The sequence below is a fragment of the Nelumbo nucifera genome, chromosome 1, assembly GCF_055504915.1.
Source record: "Nelumbo nucifera cultivar China Antique chromosome 1, China Antique-T2T, whole genome shotgun sequence".
Taxonomy (NCBI): domain Eukaryota; kingdom Viridiplantae; phylum Streptophyta; class Magnoliopsida; order Proteales; family Nelumbonaceae; genus Nelumbo; species Nelumbo nucifera.
Genome location: NC_142649.1, coordinates 143851803 through 143869255, shown reverse-complemented (window position 1 = coordinate 143869255; position 17453 = coordinate 143851803). Strand labels below are relative to the sequence as shown.

The window sequence follows — 17453 nt, the reverse complement described above, 5'->3', positions numbered from 1 at the left end:
CGATTTCCAAGCTTTTTCAAAGCTTTACTTGATACCAACGAGGCCCTGGTTTTCTGGTGGAAGTTGCAGAGGTCTTGGTATATACCTGATACAAACCAATTTTTGAATCAAATAGCAGCTTTAATATTCGTGCTCCCTCTCTCTCCCTGAAAAACTTCTACCCTTACATTGCAATTTCCGGAAGGCAGTGCGACGGTGAGAAAGGTTGGAGATCTCAAATATGCAAGGATAACCCAGATCTGAGATCTAGCCCACCGTCCGCCGCTTCAATGTAGGTACTCACCGTCCATCTGAGATCTGCAAGGAGAACCCAGATCTTAAATCTTCAAGGAGAACCCAGAAAGCCACCCACGGTTGAAATCGAGGACGAGATTCCAACTCTGCCAAAGGATGAAATGGAGGACGGAGAATTGTGTTTAACGAAGGGCCCGAAAGCAGAGTTGGAGAACGGTGAGTTTGTTTCAGATAAATTGAAAAAAAAAAAAAAAAAGAGAAGCTGAGAAGGGAGAGTTAGTTCCTGATAGATGGAGGAAGGAGGAGATGGAGAAAGGAACAGTTCGTTCCAGAAAAATGGCCCAAGGGGAAAGTGGAGAAGGGAGAATTTTGTACAGGAAATAGAGAAGGGAGAGTTCAATTAGGTGAAGTGGAGAAAAAGTAAGGTAGAAAGGTCAGACTACAGTTCAGGGGAACCACGGAGAGGTGAAACAGAGAAAGTGCTTTGATTTGGATCTAGCAAACCCAAAATCCGTCGCTGCTCTGTTCTGGGTTCGGACAGAGAAGAAGAAGGAGGTCGCTGAATATGTACGCAACAAAGGTAGCAATGTTATCAATGGTTCGAGTTGCATCGCCGCCGCTGCCGCTGCAACTCGAACTGAGAACGGAGGCAATGGCGGTTATTTTGCTCGCTGCTCTTTTTCCCCTTCGTCCCCTTCGCCGGTGGCTGCCGTCGCCTGCGATGGCTGTGCCTGCGACGAGCCCTTCTGGTGTAGCTTTGGATTCTGGGTTTGCAGCTGGAACTGCTGGTGTGGTCTTGGTATCTGGCGTCCCTGCTGGTGATGCAGTTGGGGAAACAACCCAAAATGAGTTACTGTTGCATGCACTAACCGGCAGAGTTTGGACATTGCAAGCATTGGGGAGAGTCAAGGCCTGAGTTTGGTTAATTTGGATTCCCAGTGATGAGACGCCACCATTAAGGACGTCGCACAGGCACCGTGGATTCGATTTTACAACACTAGCAAGCTGCAAGCAGCATGAGGAAGATGGGGTTGATGAGTTTCCAGTAATGTAGTTCAAGCAAGGCGACATGCCAACGAGAACGGTTGTGCAGCCTGCAAACCCGGAATCCAGCCGTCGCAGGCGACAGCAGCCACCGGCGAATGGCCCCCTCCCTCTCTTTCTCTCTTCCTCCCCCTTCGTTCTCTCTCTCCTTCTCCCCCATTCCATCTCCTGCAAGTTGCAGCAGCGGCAGACCCCTCCACTTACTCGGATACAGACGGCCAAGTTTTCTTCTCTTTCTCCTTCTTCCTCTGCTTTTCCTTCCTTCATCTTCGGTGAACAGAAAATTACCACCGGCATCATCATCTTCCGAGAATGTTTGTCGCAGAGAGAGGCGAGTTCTGGGTTGAGAAGAAGGAAAGAGGGTCGAATTTTCCACCGACAACTGTGTAGTCGCCATTGCCTATCAAAATCATTGCCACTCTGCAACTTACAGGTTGCATAGCGGTTCACTTTAGCTGCCGCACCGGAAGCGATGGAGAAGAAGAAGGGAGAGGGATGAAGGGCAAAATCAAAAAAAAATTAAAGGCACCGTAAGATAATAATTAAACAGTAGGAATAGTTTAAAAAATTTATCTTAAAAGAAAATAATAATTATAAATGCCCTAGGGGGTTTCTATCAATAACAAATACCTATCCCAACATTTTTAAAATTACAGTTTAGAATTAATTTAAAGAGTGCAATGCAAGTACAATGTTTAGAACCATTGTCTACCAAATTTTGCAGTGAACATATTTGTACAAGGCTCACTTGGAAAAAGTGTGAAGATAAAATATGTTTGGTGCAAATAGAATTATATCAATGTCAAATATCCTATAGCAAATAAATATAAATGGTCGTTAGGAATCCAACTTGTGTTGAGATTTTGTTAATATTTGAATACCAAGCAATGGAAAAATGCCAGAAGTGTTACAAACAAACAAGTAAACCAAAAAAAATGTAGCTTCATAAAATAAAGCGTCCAAGAAAGGAGAATTTGATCCTTATAAAAGGTAAAGGTAGGGCACCCCATGATTTGTAAGATTAAAATTGGCAACATCATAATATATATGCATGTGCTACTTGACAAAGTGAAAGTATCCTTGATTATTAAATAACTCAACGTAGGTACAAAGTATAGGATACCCAAAAGCATAAAATCAGATTGGTTTAAATCTCCCAATTTCGAATAGGACGAGATTCTTTTTGTAATTTTACCCTGCCATACTGCATAGGGTTATTTACTTTCGAGAGAGAGAGAGAGAAAAGAAACAAAAGAATTTTATTGGCCCTGTATTTTGGAGCAATAAGATATAAATATCCTTCGAGTGTTGTTTCGTGTGTCGTTTACTGTGCAGGTGGACACAAGTGCCACTTTGGTCCTGATTAGTAGCTTGTAATTTGGGCCTAGAATTTTTGAAATATATATATTGTTAATTAGCGTTTGAAAAATATGTAAATATCCTTTGAGTATCATCTAATTTTCTTTATCAATCATTCAAATGTTGATAAAAAATTAACAATCCTAAATTTTTATTTCTTCTATTTAAGAAAATTGAGATCAGTTTCAAAGGACATTCTGAATCCCAACTTTCTTGAATAAAAGAAACAAAGACTTAGAATTGTTAATTTTTTGTTAGTATTTAGATGATTGATAAAGAGAAGGGCATTTATATCTTTTTCAAATGTCATTGAATGGACTAGCAACTGATCAATGATAAATACTGGATTGACATATTTTGAAAATTGAAAGACCAAAGTGGCATTAGGCCCAAAGTACAAGATACTAATAGGGAATTTTTCCTTTCAAATTTTGATAATTATCAAATCTTTTCCATTTCAAGCTCCAATGGCACAACTTGGCTTATCCTGTTCCTGTCCACCAAACGATACCCTCAACCATTATTTTTTTAGTTACCAATATTTTATTATTTATCACGTGTAATGCTGTCACCCTTCAGGGTCTCACCACAAGTTTCACGTGATGATGAAGGTGGAAGCCACGCTGTTCCTTCGTCAACCGTCAGATAATTGATTTAAGGGTCAACCATGTGCTCCTTTTAACTGTTGAAGTATGTCCTTGCCAGGGACATACTCCATAATACAGACCTTTTCCCAAAATTCCATTTTAACAATTATCTTCTTTTCTTTTCCTTTTTTTTTTATAGGTAAACACTAAAAACTAAATATCTTCTCTACCCAACCCCAAGCTAATTAAACTGTAAAAATTGATCTTTGTTAGTTGAAGAATGAGTTAAAGCAGGAAAAAAATGATTCTTTACTTCACTACAGGACTATTTAAGAAATTCTTCTTCTCTTTTTCATTCTTTTTTTGTTTTTCCTTTTTTATTGTGCAGTTGAAGAAGAGATATGGATTGGCTTCCTAAGCAAATATAACTGAGTATGAGCTGCTTCCGAGCTGAGGGAAGCTGCAGCTAAGCTCTTCCACAACTGTTTCTGGTATCTTTTATTAGCAATTTTTTTATTGTTTTTCTAATATTTTCTCGTGGGTTTGTCTAACTGTTAATAACTCAGTCAGGTTTTTTTTTATATAATTTAATTTAATAAGGTTTTGCCATTTTTCTTTCTTGGGTTAAAGACTGGAGATATGGGGGCTTTGAAATTTGAAGGAATTTTTGAAGTCAACAACTTTCTTCAATTAGTGTCCTCCCCCCCCAGTTGAAAGCTGCTCTACTCCTTCCTTGTGGTTTCCGTGGTTTAAGCTGAAAGTCTCATCTCCGAAAATTTAGCACCCTTCACCATGTTGGTATCTTGAACCAAATCAGACGTATTTTGCTTGCTGTGTTTGTTGATGTTTCTTTGATTATTCTCTGCATCTTCATGTATTGTTTCCTGCCTAGGTACTGAAAACTTCATGACCAGGTTCTTGTAATTCTGAAGAGCTCTGATCCAATTCAGACAAGTCTTAGAGGATCTCTATCAGATTGGATCAGGTCGGGTATTCGGGATGAAGTTGCTTCAGTGGTTGCTCTTGTGCTTGTTGATGGCCATGATAGTCGGTGGCGGGACTCAAAGGTCCAGCTCTCCCTCGTCAAGGTCAAGCGTCGTCAACCTAGGAGCTCTGTTTACTTTCAATTCGACCATCGGAAAAGTGGCAATGCCAGCAATTAAAGCTGCTGTTGATGATGTTAATTCCGACACTACCATTCTTCAAGGGACAAAGCTGAGCCTTATCGTTCAGGATTCAAATTGCAGTGGATTTCTTGGAACTATAGAAGGTACTGTATAAGGATAATGGCTTGCACAAGTTAAACGTCGTGTTTCTTACGGAATTCAAGTTTGCGTTTCAATTGTCTCTGTTTCGTTTTCTTTAATTGTGGTATTTGGCATGGTTCTTTAGGCCTCTTATCGGTCTGCTTAAAGACACTACTTCCTGGAGGTCATTTTGTTGAAAGTCTTTTGAGTTACCTGTTTACCGACCAGAATTAGAAGCAAAATGGTGTGTAGAAGACCTTAAATTTCTGGAAAAACTTTTACAATCTGAAAATCTTTTACAAAATGGTAGGTACTCTTTAAGTTGGCTAGTTTGCTGTATAGCTCTGAGTTCATCTTATATGCCTGTAGGAAGAAGTCCATCAGTCCTAGGCCATGAACAAACATCTAACTTGAGCACTAGAAAATATTTGAAGACTAATGAGTAATAACACATGAACATAGTATTGGGTTCCAGCCTGACTTTTGTAAATTCAAGGGGTGGAAAACCATAGCTTTTGATAAGACAGTTCCATCACTCCAGTTGAAGATATTCAAAGAACTTACACTGTTTTTTGATAGATATAGAATTTACACTGTTGACATGCTTTTTGGTAGTTGCCCATGTATTATGGTTTAACATCAAACATAGAAATAAGATCCCCCCTTCCAGAAAAGGACTAGGATAGGAAGGAATATAAAACAAAACAAATATAAGGAATTTAAGTTTCTTAACCAAGTTTATCTGCTTTGTGCATCTCTCTTCCTCTATCCTAACAAGTGATGCCAAATATTGACTTGGTGGCTCCATCTTGTGCAGCTTTGCAGATGATGGAGAAAGGCGTGGTTGCTGTTATTGGTCCACAATCTTCTGTTATATCTCATGTTATTTCTCATGTTGTTAATGAACTTCATGTGCCACTTCTATCATTTGCAGCAACAGACCCCACTCTTTCCGCATTACAGTACCCTTATTTTCTACGCACAACGCAGAGTGACCTTTTCCAGATGCAGGCCGTAGCTGATTTAGTTGAATTTAATGGTTGGAGGGAGGTAATTGCAATCTTTGTGGATGATGATTATGGGAGAAATGGGATATCCACATTGGGTGATGCACTGGCAAAGAAACGTTCCAAGATCTCATACAAAGCTGCCTTCACTCCAGGGGCCTCAAGAAGTGAGATTAATGACCTGTTGGTTGGAATTAATCTGATGGAATCTCGAGTTTATGTAGTGCATGTACATCCTGATTCTGGTTTAACAATTTTCTCTCTTGCAAACACTCTTGGGATGATGGGCAGTGGCTATGTCTGGATTGCAACAGATTGGCTTCCTTCTGTTTTGGATTCATCAGAGCCAGTGGACCCTGATATCATGAATCTCATACAAGGGGTGGTTGCACTCCGCCATCACACCCCAGATTCCAATCTCAAAAAGAAATTTCTTTCCCGGTGGAGCAACTTGCAACAAAAAGGAAATGCTAGTTCAAGCTTGAATTCTTATGGGCTCTATGCCTATGATACTGTTTGGTTAATTGCCCATGCTCTTGATGAGTTTCTGAATGAAGGAGGAAATATTTCTTTCTCTAGTGATCCCAAGTTGCATGATGCAAATGGAAGCAAGCTGCATTTAGCAGCACTCCGTTCATTTGAAGGAGGACAAGGGCTGGTCCAGAAATTGGTCATGATGAACTTCACTGGTCTAACTGGTCAGATTCAATATGATTCAGATAAAAATTTGATTCATCCAGCATATGATATTCTTAATATTGGTGGAACTGGGTCTCGCAGAGTAGGGTATTGGTCAAATTATTCAGGTCTCTCAATTGTTGCTCCAGAAATATTGTATACAAAGCCTCCTAACACTTCTGCCAGCAGCCAACAGCTTTACAGCATAATTTGGCCTGGAGAAACTACAATAAAGCCACGTGGGTGGGTATTCCCCAACAATGGGAAGCCTCTGAGAATCGGGGTTCCTAACCGAGTAAGCTATAAGGAATTTGTGGGAAAGGATAAGGGCCCTCTTGGGGTGAAAGGGTTTTGCATAGATGTCTTTGAAGCTGCAGTGTCCTTGTTGCCATATCCTGTTCCGCACACATATATATTATACGGGAATGGTTCAAGAAATCCTAGTTATGCCGAACTTGTTGAGATGGTCACCCAAAATGTAAGTATATATTTCACTTATTATAAGTTTAATTAGCCTAATTTTACCACTGGGTATCTGGACGAATTCTGGTATGAACAAAGTGCATATGCAGTATCAGGATTAAGAGTTTGATGTGCATTATTGAAGAATTGTGCTGTAAAACTGAGCTGATTAGGTGATCACAACTGCCCTTTATTGATGTGAATGCTCAGAATATTTGTCCATACTATCCAAGATAATGCAAGTATTCTGCAAATATTCTGATGGTCAGGAACATCCAATGGCTTAGTTCTTGCATGGACCTACAAGGTTGACCTCATTAGGTGATCCTCTCCTTTGGTTGATTGGGTTGATTTGGGGATTGAACTGATTCATATTTTTTTGTTTCTTGTCCACTTCAGGTTGGGATGTTAAGTTTCTGTAAGAAAACTGATTTGTGTCCTCTTCTCTTCAGAAATTTGAAGCAGCTGTGGGAGACATAACCATTGTTACAAATAGGACAAAGATTGTGGACTTCACACAGCCTTTTAGTGAATCAGGCCTTGTCATAGTTGCTCCTGTTAGAGAAAAAAGGTCGAGTGCTTGGGCTTTTCTAAAGCCTTTTACAGTACAGATGTGGTGTACCACAGGTGCTTTCTTTCTTTTTGTGGGAGCTGTTGTTTGGATTCTCGAGCATCGGATGAACACTGAATTCCGTGGTCCACCAAGGCAACAACTTATAACTGTATTTTGGTCAGTATCACAGAACTCTCCATTAATCCCTCGTCCAAATACTCTGGTCTCCGAGTCCTTATTCTGTGTTAAATCATGCAGTTATCATTTGTTTGTAGACTTTGAATGTTAATTGGATAAAGTATCGTGCTGAAGGTAATTGAGGCTACTTCTGTTGACCTCACTTCTGATCACCTTTATTATGAAAAAAAAATATAGTGAGAGACAAATGTGCTTCATATAGAAATAATTGATGGGTTATTAGTAAAAACTGCTTATACTTTGTGCCCCTGTAGATTAATTTTTTCAGTTCTCCAGTTCTTATTTAAAACCAAGTGTTCTCTGATTTAATTATGGATGTTTAAACATTCTAATCCACTCATATTTTCATCCTGCAGGTTTAGTTTCTCAACAATGTTTTTTGCTCATAGTGAGTAAATTTTCTCTCTTATGCTTTTGTTTTTTTTCATTTATGATTTACCCATCAGGAGCTATTGGTTGATTTTCATTTCAAATGGTTCAAACTTGGAACTTCTTACATTGTACACCTGCTTGGACCAATTGCAGGAGAAAACACTGTGAGCACCCTTGGACGTTTGGTTCTGATCTTATGGCTTTTTGTCGTTCTAATCATCAATTCAAGTTATACAGCTAGCTTGACATCAATCCTGACAGTGCAGCAGTTGTCATCACGGATAGAAGGGATTGACAGCTTAATATCAAGTAATGAACCTATTGGATACCAGGATGGGTCTTTTGCAAGAAGCTATATGATCAACGAGCTCAACATTCCAGAGTCCAGGCTTGTGAACTTAAGAGACCAGGAAGAATATGCTGATGCCCTCCTGCGTGGACCAAAAGGTGGTGGTGTTGCTGCAATTGTTGATGAATTTCCTTATGTTGAGATCTTCTTGTCACACAACAATTGCAAGTTTAAGATTGTGGGACAGGAGTTCACGAAAAGTGGATGGGGCTTTGTAAGTATCAAGATGTAACTTCTTAGTTCATGTTTGGTCAAGCAATATAGTTGCAGTAAATGGTCATAAACCGGGTGGATATGCAACTTTCCACTTGTTGGAACTAGAAATATAGTATTTTTATTCTAATGATCTCTAACTTTAGGAGTCATTTCAGTAAGTTATTTACAAATATTTTATTTGCATAACAAGAAAATACCAGTAGTAAACACTTTTTACACCTAGGAATATCAACTTTAACTAGTAAAAGTTACATTTTATTTCTCAGACTTCCAATTGAATACCTCCCTCCATACAAACCCAATTTCCTTAGAAAGGATTTATTTTCTGTTTTCCATTATGATATCTCTGAAGTTCTCTGAGATGCCCAGGAGATTGTTTATACTTCACTTCAAGATTAAAACTTAGCTAGCTTGGAATATGATGTTTTGTTTGTTTATTTCATTAAATGTCTTAAAGTTTGTAGTTGATTGTGACCCTGAAACTAGTTTTCCTCTGTTCTGACAGGCGTTTCCGAGGGACTCTCCTCTTGCTATTGACTTGTCAACTGCTGTCCTTCAGCTCTCAGAGAATGGTGATCTCCAGAGGATCCATGATAAATGGTTGTCATCAAATGGGTGCTCCATGCAAGTGGCTGAAATTGATTCGAACCGACTGTCTCTCAACAGCTTCTGGGGTCTTTTCCTAATATGTGGCATTGCATGTTTTCTTGCGCTTCTGGTGTTTTTTGTTAGGGTTCTTTGTCAGTACCGCAGGTATAATCCAGATGAGGTTGAGGAAGAGGAAGTTGAATCCAGTCATTGTTCTCGGCATACAACCCGCTCTACTAGCTTTAAGAGCTTAATTGATTTTGTTGATAAGAAAGAAGCTGAGATCAAGAACAAGCTCAAGAGGAAGACAGGTGATGGTAAACAAAACCAGATGATTAGTCAGGGTTCAGAAGGACAGTCCAACTCTTCTCCTTAAAAAGAAATTCTTTGTATACTAATACATCCTTCTTTTTTTATTATGGGAAGGCATAAGTTGAAATTTTCCTGGTATAGTTTTCAATATAAAATGAGAAAAGAAAATTGCTAGCAGGTACTAATTGTTGTATGCAAATTAAGCTCATATTTCTACCAATTTACTGACGGAAAAGAGATTGACAAGATATTGAAGATTCTTGCCTTGACTTCTGCATGATTGGATTTACGTATTTGGAATGTTGAGTGAACCTCTTTCAGACAACCACTTTGCCTAGTTGTTTGTTCCGGGAAAATGATTCATTGTGCCTCCCATTGTAGTCAACAATGTAAGGCAGTTTTGTATTTGGTTTGTTTGGTATTTTCTTGCTTTTTCTTATTCGTCAACTATTATAAATGAAAACATGACATGTATCATGCTTAAAACGTGTATACCGTATGCCAAGCATCTGTTTTTAGTAGTCCAACTTGAAATTACTGTTCCAGGAAATATAATAAAAAAAAAGACAAATTATAAAATTGAGATGCATTCTGTCATTCTGTGGGGTTTAAAAGAGAACTTACATAAATGGCAGGATTTATTGCTAAGGCCAACATGGTTGATGGTTCCCAAGTTCAGGATCAAGGAATCCAAGGTTTTTGATCCCTAGCAGATTTGTTTAAAGTGATCAAGGAATCCACACTTCTTTTTAAAACATAATTCTCTTCTCACCATTGACCTGATGACTTCTGCCTTTTGGAGAAAAACCATCATTCTCTATGTTTCTTGTTGTGGTAAATGAAAATCTTTTCTATAATTTTTATCTGGAGGGATGCAAGTGACCATCTCAGATTCTCAGCTATTGGGTGCCTGTTTAGGATGCAGGTAACCACCACGGAAAGGCAGGAAGCTTGTATTTGGTGATCAAAATCCCAAAAGGTCAAAAAAAAAGAATACTATTGTTGAGCTGAAAATTCAACTTTCCGAGATCACATCAGCGCCCCACATGCACATCTAAGCGTGCATTGAGAACATCTACATCTCCCGAATGTACTGTGGGACGCCAATGTAAACTCCAACTTTCCGGTAAACACAACTCAATCAACACAGAAACCCTCCAGGTTATTGGCTTTTCCTTGGCTAACATGGTGTGCTGGTAAAATCTGAGTTTCAATAGTATTCTTGAATACATGAATTTCAGTAGTCTGTAAGATCTATTGGTCCTTGTTTGGCCCACTGTTAGTTGTATACATATCTCAACGATTTGGGGTTTTATTTCGGCTTGGCTTGGCTCGGCTCGGAAAAAGCCAAATGAATCCAAAGCTTGACTTGGAGTCACAAAGGAGTTAACAACAACCATAATAAATAATTTGGTCGACAGTGGAGTCAAGTCGGGAGTCGGCAAGGTATTGTTATGTTACGTAAAACTGTAAAAGGTCCAGTTGGACCGCAGGCCTGGTCCATTTAAATAGAAGCCCTATAAGTCAAAGCCTTACCCCACCAATGGCCCCATATTTGGCCAGTCCTTAAATCCCTTGGCTAATAATTTGGCTAAAGTTTCTGACAACCATAATAACTTCCCCTGAGATTTCACTGTATTTTCACAAAAACCTACATTTACTTATCTTCCATCTTTTTCCAATAATGAAGATGTCATAGTTATAAAATTACCTTTACAATTTTTTAAGACAATTTTCAATATAATTCAAAATGTCATAGTTATAAAGTTTCATTAACTTTATATGAATTTTCAGAAATTTGGTCATTTATTTTGCCTAAAATTTTCAAATACAATATAAATAATAAATACCATAGTTTTTTAATACATTAAGTAAAACCTTTATGAAGGAATTCTTTCTAAGAAGTTAGAACTTTCAAAAAAATCACAGATCAAAACCAGTACGGAGATGAGGGAACATTCCCATTTTTTTTTTTTTTATACACAGCATCCTTGGTAGACAGACAAAGGAACAACGATTTGATATCACAAAAGTAAAATTCACTCCCACCATAAATACACCCAACATACCTTTGAAATGATTCAAAACAAATTTCTAAATGTTGTCAAAATATTTATTGAATGCTTGTTAGTCGTCTACTCACAACTGGGTTTCAACTAGATCTAGTCTCCATAAGAGGCAACACAGCGGGATCGAGGAATGATGAACGACAGCTGTTGATCGGCAAGAGTAAATCAAGGATGATTCATACAAAGGAGCAAAACGAGACAATCAGAATCCTATTCTAAATCTTCAATGAACAAAGGAAATATCTCCTAAACCTCTCTGCTGCATTTGCTTCTTTTTTTGGGATGTGCAGTAGTAGTTTCTTTAAAGTCTTTTGTTTGTCAAAGTTATTTTTAGTAGTTAGTAATGACGTCTCTCCCAATAGATTTTAGTTCACAAACCCAATACCCGCACTTAATCTAAACCAGCCTCCTTATGGTCACTTCTTCCCATTTAGGTCTCTTGTCTTTCCTGTTACGAAGTCTGGAGGAAGAACGTGTTAGGTTTTCCCACTCTTCTGTTGCTCTTAGTTTCTCATCTGTTAGGTTTGCTTTCTTCTATCCACTTTTGGGGATTCTACCTCTATTGAGGGTTTTTTAATCCTTTTTTTTTTTCTCTTTTAGAATGAATCCAAAAAATCAAGCTTGTAACAGAGAGAGAGAAAATGATGAGCCTCATGAAAGAATGGTAGGATCCATCCAATGGACGCCATAAAGGTTGCGGAATGGGTGGGCGAATTTCAAAAAAAAATTTCCTACATTCTCTCAATTGAGAATCATATTCCCTAAATTTAGAATATAATATTCAAGGATCCTACTTGAACCATAATCAAACCAGATCTGCACCCAAAAATAAATGGAAGGAATATACCTGATCCGGAGAAGCAGTATCTCCCAAAGTTGGTGTTCACGCCCAAAGAATGCACCAAGATCCGTTCCTGCTGAAGATGACACAGCTGTGGATGGAACAGAACCAGTAGGGTGCGTCTTCACGAGAATCCTCTGGAAGTATTAAACACTGAATCCTTTTTAGTCTTTCTTGCAAGACTGATGTCAAGAACAGATTTCTTGACTTTCCTTTTCTGCAAAGATCTAATCTTGCAATGGTAGATGGCGGCGGCAGGAGGAGATCTCCAAAAACGAAAAGGCTGAACTGCTTTTCTCTTTTCTGGAGAGTGTGAAATCTGATCTCTACTCGCAGGAACCTTTCTTGCGATTTTCCTTGGTTCGAAATCTGTTGTATTTCTCTCCTTCTTGGTTAGTTTTTCTCCTTCTTGCTTCTTGATTAAGAAACCTCCTTATTATGAGTTATCTCAATCCAAATCAGTATTTGGATAGGGGATAATCTTAATCCTTTCTGCAGATAGAGTTAGCTTACTCCTGATCTTATCAGGAGGTTACCAGATTCAAATCTAACTTGAATTTGGTCTCTAAGAGTGGATAAGGCTAAAGGCCCAATCCTTTTACTAACTTCAATCTCAAATTCGCCCCATGGATGGGTGATCATATCAGCCCACCTCGAAACGGGCTTTTGGCCCATTAAGTGTTCAGTGTCTAATTACTTTCCAATCTGCTGCCCAGTTGGGCTTCTTTGTATGGCGTGGGACCCAAGCATTGATCTACACACCAGCCACATGGGTTCGGCCCAACCGAATTCACTGAAAAACTCAATGAACCCCTTGAGTCCATCATATGGACCCTATGGGCCCAACACTTACATTAAGTGGTCCCTGGGCCAAACCATCTTATAAAAACGCAGGGACTGTGGGTAGGTGCAAGATTAGCCCATCAGGTATTATCCTAAATGGTCTTACACTTAACCTCTCAGCCCTTAATGATCAAGCACTGCCCAACAAGAGAGGACCTCTCCCTCGGCTGCAAGGAACAGTGCCGCACTTCCCTCTCACATGGATCCCGGGAATTAAAACCATTTGTAAACATTTTGAAACCGTACATATAAATATAAGTATATTAATTTTGCAAAACAAAATTCCAACGATTGAAATCAACTGCCGGCAGTTTGGTTTCCATCAGAGAGAGTGCATTCCCGATCATTACCCTTTGTCCGACAAAGTGGCTGATTCTGTCACTATGACCACCCACTCAGATGAATTCTCAAACTGCCCCAACATACCTAGGTTTTGATCCCCGCTAAGGATCTCACTGATTGGTATATCAAAGACAGCCTGATCTGACACCTAGTGAAGTGTCATAATCGAGTCTAGGGGTCAGGTGTAACTTTCCAGTTTTGCCCATCTATCTCCAAGGTCCAGGGCAAGACTGGAAATCTGGTCTGGTTCAAGGATTCAAGTAATCCCATACTGCATGTGCCTCGGGTCTTACCCTGGTGGCTGAGACAGGCCATCCCAACACTTGGTGGCACACTAGTATCAGCCTTGGCAGGATAAATCTCCCCAGACTTATCCAACAGCTGTGAACATTTAAAACTAACATGAATCTCTATAAATGTCCAGTTTTAGGGTTTTGCACAGAATTAAACCAAACAACATGAATCAAACATGCACTTTATTTATTTCCACTAAATAATAAAAGTACATAAACTGTCTAACACCTCAAGACTTAGATGCCACCTTCGCTTAACTCCTTCAACGTAATGACAACTTAAACATGGATGTTTTCGACTTTTCTAGTAGCATAACCAAGGAACCTAGGATAATATGGTATTTATGCATGATAGGAAGAGTCTTCCTTAGAGCCACAATCCCCATGCAAGACCTTATTAGCCAAGTCTATGGAAGCTGGGGGGTTAATGAAAAGAACCTCATGGTCCAACCTCTCAATAGAGGTTATTACAAGTTCCAATTTAGAAACCAGATGACTATGATAATGGACCCTGGTATGTTTTCGATTAATGGCTTATACTAGATGAATGGAGGGAAGTGAGAGATCAACGAGAATCAATGATCACAAGGATTGAGGTTTGGCTGCAAGTTCACAGCCTCCCCTTTGAAATGGTAAATGTAGAGAGAGGCCAGCATATAGGTTCTGCTTACTTAGCTTGTAGGACGGTGGAAACCCATGAAAATTACCTTCAACTTAAAGTATAGTCATAAACATAGAGAGGTCTCTGAAAGTTGGCGACTTTGTAAGCTTAACCATATGGGCTATCTATCGTTATGAGAGTCTTCCAGGTGAGGTGTTTGTTATCTCTATGGCCGAGTTGGGCATGGTCAACGTCGATGCACCTCTGCTAACTACCATCCCATAAATCATGAAGATTTCTTTAGCTCATGTCCTATAAATTTCCTTGGTCCTTGGCAAAGGGTGGAAACACCTTTGAGGGCTGATTGGCGTCTGTCGGACTTTGGAGAGTTTATCCAGCAAGAGCAAGCTAGGCATCAACAAGAGGAAGAAGGAAGGAGAAGAGAGAGAAACCCCCTTATGGAAGATTGGAGAACCGTCACTGGGAGAGACGAGAAGCCTTGGCAACTGCCCATCATGATACGCCCATCACTTAAGCCAATAGGATCCTCGAGTAGTTCAGAAGGGCCACGAGTGGAATGAGGCTAAGTTCTTGACACTCTCGGCCAATGGTCAAGCTGTAAACCCGACCCAATCTTCAGGTAGCGAATTGGACCTGAATCACCCCCATGGAAATACTAGCCGGAATAGGGGTTCGGATGCAAGTCACATAATACCTAGAAGAGTTCTAAGGAAGACTTCGGCACTCTCATAATCCAAAACACCCCTTCCACAAACCCCCTAATCTACCATATGAACATATTCCACCCTTCGTTGAAAGACAGGAAATTGTTGACCAAGTTATTAAAAATGATTGTGAAATCCAAAATTGTAGATGGTGTAGTTGATCCAAATTCCCAGAGGGACTTGGAAGAGGTAACTCAACTTGGTACTCATTTGAATGATCTTTCTGCTTTTGTTTGGAATTGTCGTGGAATTTATAGGAGCCCTTCAAATTAAACTTCTTAAATTTTGTCACAAGGAACTCTCTAGACATGATATTTCTCTATGAAACAAAAGTCCAAACTTAAAAAATGGAATTTTTGAGTAGGAATCTGTTGAATTAAAAAATATGAAAGAAAGTAGTTTCTTGAAGAGAGAAGGAAGAGAAGAGAGAAGGAGAATAAGAGAAAAAGATACGTTTGAAAGAAAAGAGAGCAATCATCTGGCCGCCCCCTTCACTTATTATTTATACTAAAATAATAGAACAGTACAAAGACAACATTGCCCTTATAAGGCGGCAAAACATAAAACAACATATATAACACACGAAAACATAATAAAATTTGGACTCACATAACTACTGTGATCCCCACCTCCTATCTAACAACTAACATAAAACATCTACTTAGAAAAACATCATAAAACTAATTAATCTTCAACACTCCCCCTCAAGTTGGGAGTAAATGTCACACATTCCCAACTTGTGTAGGTCATGTTCAAGCTTGTTCTTTGCCACCCCTTTAGTGAGAACATCAGTCAGATGCAACTCTGAAGAGACATAAGGCAAACAAACTTCTCTGGTTGTTACCCTTTCTCTTATAAAGTGTCTATCAACTTCAATGTGTTTTGTCATATCATGTTGAATTGGATTGTGGGCAATATTGATTGTAGCCTGATTGTCACAGTATAACATCATAGGTTCCTCTGCTTTCACCCCAATCTCACTCAAAAGAGATCTAACCCAAAGAAGTTCTAAGTCACCATGAGCCATGGATCTATACTCAGCCTCTGCACTTAACCTTGCCATAACCGCTTGCTTCTTACTCTTCCAAGAGATCAAGTTTCCACCTCCAAAGGTATACACTCCTAATGTAGACCTCTTGTCGTCTAAGCATCCTGTCCAGTCTGCATATGTATAGGATTCTAGCTTCGGATTCTCATGATTTTAGAAAAAATGCCTCTACTAAGGTGCTTTTTCAGATATACAAGTATTCTCTCAATAGCTTCCTAGTGTTGAACCCTAGGTGCATGCATGTACTGACTCACAACACTAACAATATAAGAAATATCTAGTCGTGTCATACACAAATACAGTAGTCGGCCCACCATTCTTTGATATCTCCCCACATCCTTTACCAATTCACCATCCACACCATTAATTATGTAATTTGGATAAATAGGAGTGTCTGTTGGTTTGGTCCCCAGCTTCATAGTCTTTCGCAATAGGTCAAGTACATACTTTCTCTGTGAAATGAAGATCCCATGCTTGGATCTTGCAACTTCAATCCCTAAAAAGTATTTGAGCTTACCAAGATCTTTGATCTTAAATTCTTGCTGCAATGATTTTTTGAGATCATCAATCTCCTCTAAATCATTTCCTGTCACCACTATGTCATCCACATACACAATCAGAATTGACACCAGAGCATCTCTCCTCTTCACAAAGAGGGTGTGATCAGACAGTGTCTGTGTGTATCCCAAACAAATGAGTGCCCCTCTAAACCTGTTAAACCAAGCCCTAGGTGACTGTTTCAGCCCATACATAGATTTTCTGAGTCTGCACACCTTTCCTTTACCAACATTTTCATAAAAGCCTGTTGGAATGTTCATATATACCTCCTCCTGTAAGTCACCATTGAGAAAGCATTTTTGACATCAAGCTGGAACAAGGGCCATAAATAGGTGGCTGCTAGAGATAAAAGGATACGAATTGAATTCATCTTAGCTACTGGTGCAAAGGTTTCCAGATAGTCAACACCATAGGTCTGAGTATACCCTTTTGCTACCAACCTTGCCTTGTACCTCTCTATCTTGCCATCAGCCTTATACTTCACTATGAATACCCATCAACACCCGACTGTCTCCTTGTTTGGGGGGAGATCAACTATTTTCCAAGTTTAGTTTTTGACCAAAGCATCCATCTCATCTTGCATGGTTGTTTTTCACTCAGGTTTGGAGAGAGCCTCAATAACATTCCTAGGTATATACACAGAATCCAAGGAAGAAAGAAAAGCACAGTAGAAGGGTGATAAGGCACTGTAGGAAAGATGGTGTGAAATGCAGTGAGTTGTACACTTTCACTTCCCCTTACAAATTGCAATGGGAAGATCAAGGTCAATGGGATCAGTTGCAACAATGGTGTAAGGGACAAAAACATTATTATCAGAAAACATAACAGGCTCAGGCTCAAGAGGAATACCTGGAACTATATTTGTCGAATCTGGAGTTTCAGAAGGACTGATAAAGAGTGGTGTGGGTTGAGGATGTGTGGAGTCAA

General features: G+C 39.3%; 1 protein-coding gene across 4 annotated transcripts; it reads left to right on the top strand.

The window, feature by feature from the left end:
• Positions 1-3505: 3505 nt before the first annotated feature.
• On the top strand, positions 3506-9473 carry LOC104610883 (glutamate receptor 3.4-like). 4 transcript variants are annotated; one of them, XM_010277715.3, is made up of 8 exons: positions 3507-3715; positions 3855-4018; positions 4139-4494; positions 5289-6634; positions 7071-7348; positions 7726-7757; positions 7895-8304; positions 8812-9473. In XM_010277715.3, the coding sequence occupies exons 3-8, from the start codon at positions 4224-4226 to the stop codon at positions 9268-9270; spliced, it is 2796 nt and encodes a 931-aa protein (XP_010276017.1). In that variant the 5' UTR covers positions 3507-3715; positions 3855-4018; positions 4139-4223; the 3' UTR covers positions 9271-9473. The 4 variants fall into 4 exon arrangements, with proteins under 4 accessions (XP_019055574.1, XP_010276017.1, XP_010276016.1 ...); XM_010277714.3 differs by having other exon boundaries at positions 4117-4494; XM_019200029.2 differs by lacking the exon at positions 3855-4018 and having other exon boundaries at positions 3506-3715.
• Positions 9474-17453: the final 7980 nt, after the last annotated feature.